Source organism: Cupressus sempervirens, chromosome 7 (genome assembly GCF_028749045.1).
Source record: "Cupressus sempervirens isolate cs-2001-9-10 chromosome 7, ASM2874904v1, whole genome shotgun sequence".
Taxonomy (NCBI): domain Eukaryota; kingdom Viridiplantae; phylum Streptophyta; class Pinopsida; order Cupressales; family Cupressaceae; genus Cupressus; species Cupressus sempervirens.
Window position 1 is genome coordinate 716806119 of NC_143124.1, and position 15343 is coordinate 716821461.

Below are 15343 nucleotides of genomic sequence, written 5' to 3' on the forward strand. Positions count from 1 at the left end.
TATTTTGAAGAAGTTGAATGTTGATAGTATGGATCAGTTTAGGCCTATTAGCTTGCGTAATTCTTTTTATAAGATCATCTCTAAAGTTCTTACTCTCAGAATTCTTTCCCTTCTTTTGGATATCATCTCAAGGCAACGAAATGGGTTTGTTCTAGGTAGACAGATCTTGGATTCCATTATATCAGTTCATGAAAATATTCATTCTCTAGCAGTGTCAAAGAAGGAAGGGTTTCTTCTTAAGCTTGATCTCTCAAAAGCTTATGACAGAGTTGACTAGAATTTCCTCCTAAAGGGTTTGGAAGCATTTGGCTTTAATAAGACATTTCGAGATCTTATCTTCATGTTAGTTTCTTTGGCCTCTTTCTCAGTGCTTGTTAATGGATCTCCCACCTCCTTCTTTAAGGCTTCAAGGGGTCTTAGACAAGGGGACCCGATCTCTTCTATTCTATTCTTTTTGTTATCCTAGTTGAATGCTTGGGGAGATTTGTAAGTAATATGGTGGTGAAAGGGGACTTTGTGGGCCTTAATCCTTCATCTTCTGCCCTTGTGTGTTCATATCAACAATTTGTTGATGACTCTATTGTTATGGGGGAGGCTTCGGTGAGGAATGTCAGGAACATTAAGAAGGCTTTGAGTGACTATGGAATGACCAATGGTCAAATCATTAACTGGAGTAAAAGTGTGATTTACTTTATCAATGTTAGTGAGGCAAGACAAAATAAGATCAAAAAGATTATTGGCTGTGAGAGTGGTTCTCTGCCTGGAACCTATCTGGGTTTACCTTTGGGCTTAACCCCTCCTGACAGCTTTTGGAACTCGCTGATTGATAAAATCCACTTGAAACTTGCTGGTTGAAAAGGCTCTCTCCTCAGTCAAGCTGGCAAGGTTATTGTTTTGAAGTCTATCCTTCAAAGTGTCCCACATTATGCCTTGAGTGTTTTCAAAATTCTGAGAAAGTTTGCCCTTGCTATTGAGAAAATTCAGAAGACTTTCTTGTGGACTAGTATGTAGACTAAAAAAAGACTCCCTCTTATTGCTTGGGAGAATGTTTGCTTACCCCAAGGGTAGGGAGGGCTTGGTTTGCAAAGGATTTCAATAATGAATGAACTCTTACTGGCTAACTTACTTTGGAGATGGCACAAGGAAGAGGGGGAATGGAGGAATATTTGGGCTAACAAATATAATAGGGAGCACTTTGATTTTCAGCATTTCCTTTCTATTGATGTTGATCAAGGAGGTTCTCTGATCTAGAAGAATGCTCAGAAATCTAAACATATTTTAAGGAAAGGGGTTAAATGAAAGCTGGGAAATGGTAGGAAAGTTCATTTTTGGGAAGACATTTGGATCTTGGATCACCCTCTTTGTGCTCATCCAAGGTGGAACAGGTATATGGAGCAGTGCAAGATTCAGTATGGAACTTTTGTGAGTGATTATTGGAAGGATGATTTGTGGGTTAATCTTCATAGGGTGGACCATAACTTGATTGAGCTTGATAAGTGTTTGAATGTGTTCTTTCTAAACTGTGAAGAGGATGTTCTAATTTGGAAAACTGATCCCAGTGGTATGTACTCTATTGCTTCGGCCTTTGCTAACTCTTTTGATGATCATGATGAACCTTGTTGGGCTACGACTTGGATGAAAGGTTTGACTCCCAAAGTTAATATCTTCTTTTGGATTCTTCTGCAAAATAAAATTCTTACTCTTGATAATCTTAAGAAGAGAGGTTTCATCATTGTTAATCGATTTGTTATTTGCAAGAATGATGGGGAATCAGTGGATCATATTATGCTGCATTGTCCCTTTACCAAGATGGTTTGGGATAAATTTTGGAGCTTAATGAATGTGGATTGGGTCTTCCATGCTACCATCCAGTTGTTCTTCTCTAGTTGGAAGGATCCTTCCAAGAATGCTTTGATTATTAAATTGTGGGACTTTATTCTTCCTTATCTATGTTGGGGCATTTGAAAGGAGTATAATGATAGGATCTTTAGAGGAGTGGATTCCAATGCTGCTCAAGTATTCTATAAAATTAAGGTCCTCATGATTGAAAACATTAAAATCTGTGGTTCGAGACAACAACCTTGTAATGAGTGGGAAGAAGGAGTACTTAATAGTTGGAACATAAGGAGTTTGGGTGTGAATATTAAGGATTCTAACCCAAGGGATAGTGCTAGATGGGATTGTCCTTTGGTGAATGTGTTTAAGATAAACTTTTATGGGGCGTCGAAAGGGAACCTAGGTAAAGTGGATTGCAGAGTTGTTATCAAAAATTCTAATGGAGACTTTGTGGGAGACATGGCAATACCATTAGGGAGACAAACTAATCATGTTGCTGAAGCTTCTGTTGCTCTTCATGGTCTTATCTACGCCAAAAGGATGAATTTCAAGAACATATGGGTTGAAGGTGACTCCCTTAATATCATTAATTGTTTAAATAAAACTAGTCAACCATTGTGGACTATCAGTAATATTATGTCCAAGGTTATTAACATTATAAATTCTTTCCAAATGTGCATTATATCTCATAACTTTAGAGAAGCCAACTGTTTAGTTGATTGGGCTTCGAATGTGGCTTGTTTAAGTGATCATAATATCATTTGGGAGTCGTACAAGACCTTACCTCTAGATGGCCACCATCATATCAAGTATGATAAATGGAGATCTCAGAAAAAACACTTTTATTATGATGGTGTCAATGAATTGCAATTATGAGATTAACTCCTTTGGAGTGAGGTGGGTTATGATTATTAGAAAGGTGGGCTTTTTGCACGGATTGTGGGCAATTTTTTCCATTCCTATTTTTGATAGTGGTGTGGTTTTCAGTAGTGGAGTGTTTTGGAGTTTTCAGAGAACGAAAACCAACAATTTTGGTGCTGAGAAAATGGGGGGAAAGAGGAAAAGGGTAGAGCTACTTAGCTGCTCGTAGTGGAAGAATAAGCTGGAGGTGTGGGACATTCTATGGTGGGGCAATTTCACAGGGTACATGGAAAGGCTTAGAGGTAATAATCCTACAATTATGCACCAGTTCATCAAATCTTGGAAGGATGGCTCTGTGATGGTTGGGAACCAACACATGGATATCATTGAAGAAGTTATTGTAGAGGCTACAAGGCTAGACATGGATGAGATTAATTTTTATTGGGAAAGGAAGCTTTTGGACAAGGCTATTGATGATTTTGTGGAGACTGAATAGGAGAGAAATTGTTTGGTCAAAATAGGTAACTTGTATTATAACCCAGCCTCTATTTCTTGACCATGGCATTTTGTGCTCTTTGTGATAATAAAATATTTAACTTTAGATGGGAGATTCACCAAGCTGTATGGGTATCACTTCATGTTTGCAAATCATTTTCAACATGATGTGAAGATCAATTTTCCTTTTTATCTTTCACAGTCTCTTAGTATTTCCACTTAGGTCATTCATAAATACTCGAATGGAGAGCATGTCTACCATGAGGGTCTCATGGTATTGATCATGAACGTGTTAAAGTCTAATTTTTTTTTGAAACCTAGGAGTTTGAAAGGGGCTAATCAGGAAACACAAGGGAGCATCCTAGATAAGGGCTATGATTCTGATACCCAAGATGAAGCTGAAAGGGGTTTGGGAAGCGTGAAAAAGATTGTTGAGGATGATGACTCTGACTAGGAAAGTGACTTCGTAGAGGAAATTGTGAGAGACCATTACAACAAGAGGAGTGGAGGAAAAAGAAAGAGTAAAGGCTTTTAGGATGATTAGGTCTCTCCTCCTTCTGATGATGAGCCTTTGGCTCACCGATTGGAAAGGAAAAGAAATTCCTTAAGGTGGCAAGAGGAAAGGTATAAAACAAGGAAGAATCGGGATTCAAACAATGAGGATGATGGAGACCAGGGGCACATGTCAGATTTGGGTGATAAAACCAAAGATGTGCTTGGGTCTTCCAAGGGCTTATTTGGCAACCCAAGTTCAGTTCGAAAGGAGATTGGTACCCTTAAGCAACAAATGCAACTGCTGGGCAAGGAAATGGAGCAACTCAGTAAAACCTCCAAAGGGGAGCGAACATTGGGCCAACATATTAATAAACTTTCGAAAGTTATTGGGAATGCAGAAGAAGTGAAAAATCTCATGCATAAGATACCACTGCTTGAAGCAAAAAAAAGGGTTATGAATAAAGAGATAAGCAGTATTCAGGGGAAGGTGTTGAAACTGGAAACAAAGCTGGGCAATTTGGATAAATTGTTCAAACAACTGGCAGACAATGTAAGTAACCTCTTGAAGAGGAATGAGAGTGACAAGGGCTAGGATTCTCCTCCGGGGGCTAAGACTCAAGGACCAAGAAAACACACCTATGCTCACTCTAAGAAGATTGAGGAAGTTAGTAAGAAGGACGAGGTGAAGGTTGCTACTAAAAATATGCAGACTCTAGTGGACCAGGCTGTTGACTTGATAAAGACTTCTTAGTTGGTCGATTGTTGTACTTTTGCTATTTTTTTCTAGCTCTGTTTTGTGTGACCTTATGACTATTTTTGTTGGAGGTCTATTTCATGTTGTTCTGTGCTTCTTTTCTTTGTTGTTTTTCTCTTGACTTCTGTTATTGTAAAGGTTTCAGGTCCTTTAAAACCTATTTTTACTTAATCAAAACATTTTCCAATTAGTTCCCTGATGAAGATATTTGGCCTTGATAGTATTAGGATTCCATAATACAACAAGGCCTCTAGATGCACCTAAGCTAGGAACATGTGAAGAATTCCATGTTGACCAACATCCAACAAATTTTAGGAAATTATTTGTTGATAGCTTAGTCTCCTAAAGCAAGACTACATCACATTGAATAGAATCAAGACAATACTTGATCCTATTTTGTTTGTTAGGGCATCAACACCCCTGACATTCTATGAGAGGATCTCCATAATTAACAAGGAGAACTCTTTTCTATCCTTGTCAATTGTTTAGAGGAAGGAAAATTACCATCCAAAATTGATTGAATCCCTGCATCAATTTCTTCTTTAGTTTTTGTAGCTTGCAATGGCCTACCCCTAGGCTTTGAAGATTTCTTACTCATAGTAGGTGAGAGAGGGGTTCGCAACATAGATAATTTATGGAAGAAATCAAAAATAACATTAACAAGCAGTAGATCAACAAAGTGGGACCTAGTTTGACCAAAGCCATTACTTTGAGCAGGAGACTTTTTGACTGCCAGACCAAGACTTGGAACATTCTTAAAGCCCTCCATCCCATGTGATGAGGGATCTAGATTAAAATTTTCATTATCCTTAGGAAGGTCATGAGGTATGTTATGTCCATCAAAGAATTGGGGAGGAAATGGTACACTACACTCTTCTTTTGAAATTTGAGCATATTCAGCAGATAGGGACCCTATTATATGTTATAATTACTTGAATCTTTTTATAAGTTCAAATGAAATTGGTGTATGTAAATATTATATATTGAAATTTTGATTTAAGTATATTACTAATAGTCCTTGATCATATAAAAATAATAATTTGAAGTATATTGCTATAGTAAATGTTATAAAAATATATATTTTTACAAAGACTTTTAAGCAAGAAACTTACAAATTTTATATTAGTATTTTTAGATATATGTTTTATTTAGTTGTATATGCATTCAATATTAAATTGATATTACGTTTTGTTTCATAAAAATACAAAATATAATTATATATTTGCTAGATGATATTTGTTAGGATTAAACCTCAGACATAAATAACAATTACATGCAAATATAACCAATATCAGAAAATAATAGATCGTACAAAAGAGAACATAAGACACCAAGATTTAACATGGTTCACCCAATCCCTGGGCTACATCCACCAACAAGAAGTCTAATATTATTATTATCCAATGATTACAATCCATAATCCCTTACAGCTCAATACTGCCACAAGAAGTTACAATATCACCATTACATTATGAAATCCCTAACCCTAAGCCTTTCTATACAAGCTTTTGCTACTTACAAAATTAGGCTAGAATAAGTCGTCCAATGGGAAAAATAGCAACTGACGCCTTTTACAATATAAGGTCATTTTTGGCTTTGGGGCACTACCTCTCAACCCCACCCTGTACTACGACAAGGAGCACACTTGGGGTGCTACACCAGGACCCATCTTGGGGGCACTACCCCCAAAGCCTCGTAAAAATAATATGAGGAGAAAATTGTGTCGAATAAACCTCCAAGTCTGATTAGGCTCCACATCACAACAATATTTACTTTAATTGGCTTATAGTAAATTGTAAAAGCATAATCATATTTTTATGTATAATATTTATATAATATTCTTATATAAAATAAAGCATATATATTCTTAAGAAATAGAGCATACTATTTATTATTTTATATAAAGTAAATAATTAAATAAAATATATTTTGATAATATTTCTAATAAAGTTAAAAAAGGGACACTAATCCTAGCCCATTCAAATTTTACAATGGCAACTCCAAATTACTTTATAAGACATTTTTTTTAATGTCGTAACACTTAATTTATTTGGAATATTTTGTTCGATGAATCAAATCATGTGTATCTCCTAAATGTTCATCCAAGAATCTTGTCTAACTTTTTCTAGAAAAAAATTAATATTTTGTAATAGAATGTTTAGTATAATATTAAATTAAAAAATTGATAATCACGAACAAGAATATATTGTTTATATCAAATGAAAGATTTAAAAAGTATTCAAAATGTTGAATTGTTATTATTAGGTACATATATTAGTATAATATGAAAATCCCTAAAAGTCTCACATGTACGGCTAGACTTTTTGAGAGTGGGTTGACAAATGTCATCATGTAGTTTTCTTCAGTATTGGAAAAAAAAAACTGCTCTGTTAAAAATCCTAAACATTATTATTAACATGGAAGCTATGAAAATTACTATTGCAGTCATTTGATTATCAATCTCCTATCTTAAATGATTATTTAATTGTCAAAAATTAATTTGCATCTAATATTGAAAAATAACACAACTATAAGTTCACCAATAAAAAATACAAAAAATAATTTGCAACTGAATGACACAATATTTTCAAACATGTCATCTTTGGCAAAACCCTTAAGAAAAAACCAATTCTATAGTAGTGGGGCATGTCCTAGTCATGTAGCATACCCCTTGTTGCCTCCAATTAGAATGGTACATAAATCCTAGAAGTTATTTCCTTTGTACTTGTGTGCATTATTTGGATGAAGAACCTTTATCTTTTTTCTTGTCGAGTTTTCCACAAGAGCCTTGAACTCTTGGAAGCAACTAAAAACCTCATCCTTGGTCCTCAAGAAGTATATCTAGGTCTTCTTGGAGAAATCATCAATACAAATAACATAGTACTCATATCCTCTGAGAGACTTCATCAACATAGGTCCATATACATTTGAATGTAATAGATTAGGAACACCCTTAGATTTGGTATCACTCCTTGGAAAAGATGCTTTTGCAAACTTTCCCAACGCACATTCTTTGCGTACACCATTGTGCTCTGTGTTCACCTCTAAAATACATGTCACTATCTCATGAAGCAATTTAAGTGCTCCATGATGAATATGGGTCATCCTCCTATGCCATATCTCTCCAAGATATATAGGATTACGAGTGCTCATGAGTACCTTAGGAGTATCAAACTCCAACCTATAAAGGTGACCGCTCCTAACTCCAATAGTTATGGGTGATTTCCAGCCCTTATGCTTGATCAACACATGTACCCCTATAAAGAGTACATTATACCCTTTATCTTGAAGGATAGATACATAAATCAAATTCATACCTAAGCCTAGCGTATGCAACACATCATGGAGTAGAATTATCTTTCCATTCTCCCTTTGAAACTAAATAGTCCCTTTCCCAATTGATTGAGTTTAAACAAATTCCTCATAGAGATCTGGATGTTGGCATTGTCCTTATAACTTGAGAAGTACTCTCTAACTCCTGTCATATGAAATGACATCCCACCATCTATATACCATACACACTATAAGGTTGAGATAACCATTATCCTTCCTTTCTGGGAAATCACTAACATAGTGACTACACTCATGATAACTAGAGCACTTGATCTTAGACATGTCCTTCTTCTTCTTCTCACTTTGTGAATTTGATCCTTTGCTAGACCCCTTCTTTTCTTTCTCTTTTCCTGCTAGGGAAACATTTTCCTATTCCACCTAACTTTTTTTACTCTTGTTAACCCCATAAACAAGACTTATTCTAAACTCCTCCTGAGTGAAATCACTCCATAGTCAATCCCAACTTGGTAAGGTGTCTCGCCCACTAACCACTTGAACAAAGACACCTCACTCTTTAGTAAACCTATTTCGGGCTATTCTCACTAGCTCATCATCACTAGGGCTATCTCCAATTATTTCTAACTCATCCTTGACAAGTCTAAGCTTGGTGAGGTAACTTGTGATGTCTTCTCCCTAGTTCATTCAGGTATTCTTCAACTCTTTGATAATCAACTTCCTGTTGGTGGTAGCATTCTGGTACTGATCGAGAATGACATCCCACATCTTCTTTGTGGTATCTAGCTCCGAGATGTGTGGAACAATATGGTCCTTGACACCATCAAGGATTATCCTCCTTGCCTTAACATCATCCTTTTTGTATGATGCAAGTTGTGTCACATATGTTCGCACAACTACAACACTGGTAACACAATCTTTGATACCATTGTCTTCCAACAATAAAGAAAGTTTGGCCTTCCAGACACCAAAATTCAAGGCACCATCCAATTTGTCTTGATCTCTCAAACTAGTTGAAGTCGTCTCAAGGGATAAAAGAAATAATAATTCTAAAGAGGTCAAACTAGGTTTTAGAAACCCTTGATTTCTTTTGTAGTGCCTACCCCTAGTTTGCTTTTCAGTTATTATTGCCAAACTCTTTTAGGCCAGCATTATGTTTATGCTTGATGATCAATGACATTTTTTTTTAGATTGTTGGATATTATTTCATACTCAATTGATTATATGATTAGTTACTTTGGTACTAGTTATTTCATGTATGCATGATTATGCTTCGATGATGATTGTATATAGTGATTCCAGTTATTTCATGATGATAGTTAGATAGATTATTTGTATGCATTTTTTATGGTTACTTACCCCATATTTTCATGTGTATGGTGTACCTATATGTTTACTTTATGTATGATGTTTTTGATATGGTTGAGGGAGGGAGTCATAGTCACCTGCTATTCGAGACCTACACGGTGCAACACTTCCCGCCATTGCTTATTTAGTTTAGAATATATGTGTATGTACATGCATGGATTTAATGTAGATTGCAGGTACCAAGTATCGACTTCCCTGAATTGCCAGGATGAGTGTACCCTATCGCAATATCTCAATGGTAAGCGAGGGGAGATAACTCTTGAGTCTTAATCCTAAACTTAAGCCAATTGTCCTAGAAAGTAGGACAAGTATCAGAGTTGTCTACCCCTTTGAATTTGTCAAGTGATGTAAATTGGTGATTTTAACCCTTGAGCTTGATATAGTATTTTATACTTTATTATGGGTTTTCATATTCAGTCTCGTGGGTCTATGATGATTTTCTATTATAATTAAATTGATTTAAAAGAATAATTAATGATTTAATTTAATAGAAATTTTATGAAAGAAATTCAATATTTTAATTATATTTAATTAATTGGGAAATTAATTAAATAAAAAAATTAAATATAAAGATTTAGTTAAAGTCTAATTTTTGGCATAATAATATTTATCTAATTTAGTAATAATAATATTTAGGAATTTATTTGTAAATAAATGTTAAATATTATTATTACTTAAGTTAATAAATATTTTTATCAAAAACATCACGAGAATTAATTAAAGAGAGAAAGAAAATTATTTAATAAAATTATTTTAATTAAATGGAAAAAAGGTTGTGCATAAAAATTAAGATATAACTAAATAATAAAGGTAAAGGGCTTTTCGCATGATTGCACAATCAAAGCCCTGAATTCAAGGAAAAACTCTTTAATAGCAACTTAGAGTTCATTTCTCCAAAACTGGGTTTTGGAGGAGCAATTTTCTGAGAAGAAGGGTTCTAGAAGAAAGGGGACTACTTTGTGCTCTATATGTTTATTGTATTAGCATTAGATTTAGGTAGAATCTTGTGGATTATTTGCACAAACAGTTTTTCCGTTCTTCGAATTCCTGTCTTCTTCATGTCTAGATAATTTTTTTTTTGGAATTTTAATTTTGGTTGAAACCCTTGTGTTGAAATTTACTCTTCTATGTTCTTGAATACGTCTATGAAGGAATTAATTAAATTAAAACTCTTGTTGTAAAATTTAATTGTTCTTCCTTTTGAGATTATCTGTATATGAGAATTGAGAATGTAGAAACCCTCCTTATCTTAATTTAATAGAATGGTATTTTTAATAGGGTTTGGAAGAGAAATCAAGTTATAAAATATAAATTTGATTATTTATTTGGGTTTTTCCTATCAGATATAATTCATAATTTTAGAGAATAAAAATAAAAATAAAAATAAAATATGTTAATAAAAATTACCACAGTTAAATATTTCTTGTGATCATTTTTATCATATAATATTTTATCAAAAAAAAATGTGAACTTGCATATCATTGGGAGGGCGGAATTTATATATATATATATATATATTAAATAATAATAATAAATTGGTGGGTGGGGCCACCAATCCCCCACCCACTTTCCTCCTCTCCACGTTGCAGTAGTTTTAGATGCATACACAATAGATTTGCTACAACCACAATAGTACATTGTTGTGACCACAACAAATTATTGCGACAGCCTTTGCTAGGCCAACAAGCCTTTAAATACGTTTTATTAAATTATTTTTCATAGGTTTTTTTAATATAGTTTTTTAATATATCAAATTTTATTAAGATTTTTTTTAATTAATAATATATTTTAATATTGTTTTTATAATTTTATGTTAATTAATGTGATTATAATGTTTTAAATTTTATTTAATTAATTAGATTATATTACATATTAATTAATGAATTTAAGTAAATTTTTATTAAATCATTATTTAATTATGGGTTTGGGAAACAATTTTATGTTTTAGACCAACAAGACTTATATTTAAATTATTTATTTTAAATCTAATGTTGATTTCATTAAATAATCATTGATTTGTTAAAACGGGTTCATTCATATGGAAAACTGTAAACTTTTTCATGACAAAAAATCTATGACAAAATGTAAACTTGAACCTTACTATTAAAGCAAAGCTGTGTGTTTTCAAAACCAAATAGAAACTATGAAACTACACTATCAGTTGTATGTTTTCTTGTATGTTAGGTTTGGGGTTGACTTACTGTCAGTTGTATGTTTTCTTGTGTGTTGGGTTTGGGGTTGACTTAGAGTGTTGATCATTTTTCAAGATGTCTACCAGAGGTTGAGAGTTATTGTTTTGGTGATGTCATGGATTTGGTTTATGTGTACTTGATTTTGGATCAGTTATATTAGGATGATTGTATTGGTGAAGGATGTGATTTTGATTAGTGATATTTCATTACCTTCTAGTTGCATGTTTAAGAACTGATGTGTGGTTTATGGTCGTATGAGACCTTTTTCTTTTACTGGGCTTAAGGTAGGTTATATGTATGTTATGTTGGGAAGTGGCTTGCAATGGAGGCTGGAGCCCTAAAGAGGTTGTCTGGGTAACCCATTGCAGGTTATGTTAATAAGTGATAAAATTTCATTAAATGAGAGTAAAATGAATTAATAAGAGTCATTTTTTTTCTCGCCCATGCTTCGAGTGCTAGTGTAGGCTAGGATGAGAGTAGAGAGGATGCTTGGTTGTGATCTTGCTTCATTAGTATGCCTTGTCAGTACGAAAGAATACTAGTGCCACATAGAGTCACTAGGGGGCCACAGTCTAGTAAGGTTGTCAGGGTAACCTTAAAGTTGACTCATGCAATGACACTTTCCCACCTACATAGTATATTTCCTACGTGTCATTGTTTCCTCTAGGTTTAGATGTCATTTGTGTCTTGGTACCTTGAGTTAGATTGCTTTTAGGATTTCCTTGACCTAGATGTTGGATTTGGCTTTTGAGTTTGTTATCCTATTTGGGACTTGAGACTATCTCCTCAGTGCGGTGGGAGTGGACCATTTAGGTTATCACAAGGTCAGATGGTAGTGCTTTTTACTTTTACCATTGAAATCTGACAGTTTGATGTTGTGGCTACAGTTCCCTGTTCTATATTTCCTTTTATTCTATTCTTATGTACTATGATGGATGGTTATACCTATTGTATTGTATTTTATTTCATGAATCTTAAGAGATGATGTAATCTATTTTATGATATATATTCTTTTAGCCTTTCATACTCTATAACCTATATAGTGGATGATTGTGCATTCTAATTATTGCCAAGTGGCATTCGAGATAATTGTATATTATTTAAATGGATTCATACTTGTAGTTATTTTTTAATGTGGATGTGCCATATATTGGTTTTAGTATTAATTAAACTTAAATGTGATTCAATGTCATGGGACCCTTAACAATTGTATGTTATTTCTTCCACCATATTATATCTTTTGTTTGGCAAACTTAGTGAAACTTTAGGTTAATTTCTTTTTGGTTCCCTAGCGGGGCGTTACATCTTTCCTAGGGAAAACCTTATCTACCCTTAACACAACTCTGATATCATGTAAAAATTTACTATTGCAATCAATAATTATTAATATCCTATATTAAATTATTATTTAACTACCAAAAATTAATCATATAGAATATTTCAAAATAACACAATTGCAACTTCAAAGAAACAAATTTGCAACACAATGACACAAGATTTTTGGACAAATCATCCCTAGAAAAACCCCTAAGGGAAAACCAATTTTACAAATGAGGAATTTTATTAGACTTCAACAAATCAAGAGATTCAAAATTCCTCACCTCTTACTGGTAGAACTCTAACAATCTTCCAATTTCTCCGATTGATATTTCCCCATTATTATCCCCAACTTTATCACTGTGCCCTTGCTCACATTGCAAGATTATTTGCTATCATTGTAAACTCATTTGCTAACATTGCAAATGCTTCTCAAACTTGTGTTCTCTGAATGCCCCCTAACACCCTTTTATACTACTCCTATTGGAAATCCAATGAACATGATTGATTCTCAATCAACAGTTGAGATTTAAAACAACTTAACAACCAATAACAATATTGGTTTCTAGTTGCTTTTAAAAGTGGTCAATTTATTTAACAACTAATTGTCACTACATTAACCAATTTGTTAGTAAAATATTTATTCGCTAAATAATAAGATGTGGACTAATATTTATCCAAAATAACATAAGTTAGATGGAGTCATGTAGTGGTTATGTGCATATCTACCTCTAGATTACATGAGTATTTCACCTATTTTGGTGCAAGTGGTGATTTGTAACCCGAGTAATCTGTCCATTTTGCTAGATGGTAACTCCAAGGCATTTGATTAAACATTTCATATGCCTTGGTCATTTTATTTTTGGGAAGATCCTTCTTTAAGGAATTCCATCGAGCAATTTGCATGCCTCTATTTCATGAGACCACATTTCTTTGGAGCTTTAGTTGAACAATTCACGTCCCTATGAATACTAAGGTTGTGAGGAGGATGTAGGTAGAGTTTTGTGTGACATGACTTTACAAGTGCCAATTTCACTTTATTGAAATTTCTAAATCCTCTTCACCAAATTTATTACGCTCAATCCTTAAGCTAGAATAACATTAGGGCACTCTATCAAACAATTTGGTTTTGTTGTCCATGATTTTGCACTTAGCATGCATAGTTACATAAATAAATATGCATGATAATTATTATTTGTTAAATATTTTTAATCTTTATAATAATTTCAATTTTTTTAAAAAAATGGTTGTTATTTTTTAAATTTAAAATGTGTAAATATATTTTTAGAAAATATATATTTTTAAATTAAAATTATATGAGTACTTAAATTTATTAAAAACCATCTCTCCTTTATTTTTTGGGATGATTAAAGTATTCAAAAAATATATAAACAAATAAAATGGGGATAAACATTGAAGCATTGATAGAAGGAAAAAATCATTTAAGTACCTAAAGTTGATTTTTTCAAGCGCTAGTTTAGACAACTATTTTTACCAATGTGAAAGAACAACTCCAAAAATTCTCACAAACACCTTCACCAACCCACACTTTTGGTTTCTCCCTTTCCAAAATCTAGTTAATGTTTTCTAAAGCTATCTTTCCTAATGGATTTTTTATAATACCCCCTCCAAGGTTGCTCTTTTTACTAAATCTTTTTGTTGAAGTTGATGAAAAGTCAACCTTACAACTCCTAAGAATCACCTGCATGCAAACACCTGCCATAGAAAGAGAGAGGCAAAAGCTATGGAGCCTGGAATTCACATATCCGTAGAGGCATCATTCTTGATGAGAAAAAAGAGAAATTTCTATTAATCCAAAGTGAATGAATGAATAGATTTATAATTACCATCCTTATAAAAGGAGAAAGGTAAAACCTAAAAGGAAATATCCTAGGTTGCATGATCATAATTAATAAAAGAATTAATTATTTAATGCCTAAAGCTTAGCTTAAGTAAAATAGAGTTAATTAGAAAATATCTAAATAATCTAACACCCCCACTTAAGATAAACTTAGGGAGTAGCTAAAACCCTAGAAGCTACTACTGAAAGTAAATCTAGGTCCTAGCAACAAGGCTTGATGAGGTACCCAAGCACAACCAAATCTCTGTAAAGAGGAGAAATAGAGAAAACCACATGGAAAAAATCCTACTCCAAAAAGAGATGAAAAGAATGATGAAATAATTAGTGAAGGACTATAGAAGCCTCCAAACTAGAGAATGTACCTAAAGATAGGAAGAAAAGGGTGATCATGAAGAACACTACTTAAGCATATAGAAGTTGCAAAACTTTGTCAAAAAGTAACTGTTGATCTGAGGAACCTCCATTGAAATAGAATTTGACCAGGTAGAGAAGCCTATAATCTACACAAGTTCTCTTAGAATACACTACTCAAATTAGGAGGCACACAAAGGAAAATAACTGAACTTGAAGATACATATGTCATAAAACAATAAAGCTTGAAGAGTTTATCAATCAAACGTGGAAGGTTGCAACCAAAGTAGGAACAAAAAGAAGAGTGTTTATATGGTAAATGAATCATCTCACTAAAATGCATAGGTACCCAACCACTACATCCACTGAGTCCATAGGAATAAATACTAAATACATAGCTCAATCCATCGAATCAAGGAAGCATAAGAACTAACAGAAGAACCCTCTTTAATGCAGGCTATGGTGAGGTGATAGGGAACTATAAGAGTAGGCCAAAAGAACTTCATGTCAAGAAACCATGATCAA

General features: G+C 33.5%; 1 protein-coding gene across 1 annotated transcript; it reads left to right on the top strand.

Moving 5' to 3' along the window:
- Positions 1-495: 495 nt before the first annotated feature.
- Positions 496-855, top strand: LOC149549237 (uncharacterized). Its single transcript, XM_089794290.1, has one exon. It carries the CDS (start codon positions 496-498, stop codon positions 853-855), a length of 360 nt encoding a protein of 119 aa, XP_089650416.1.
- Positions 856-15343: the final 14488 nt, after the last annotated feature.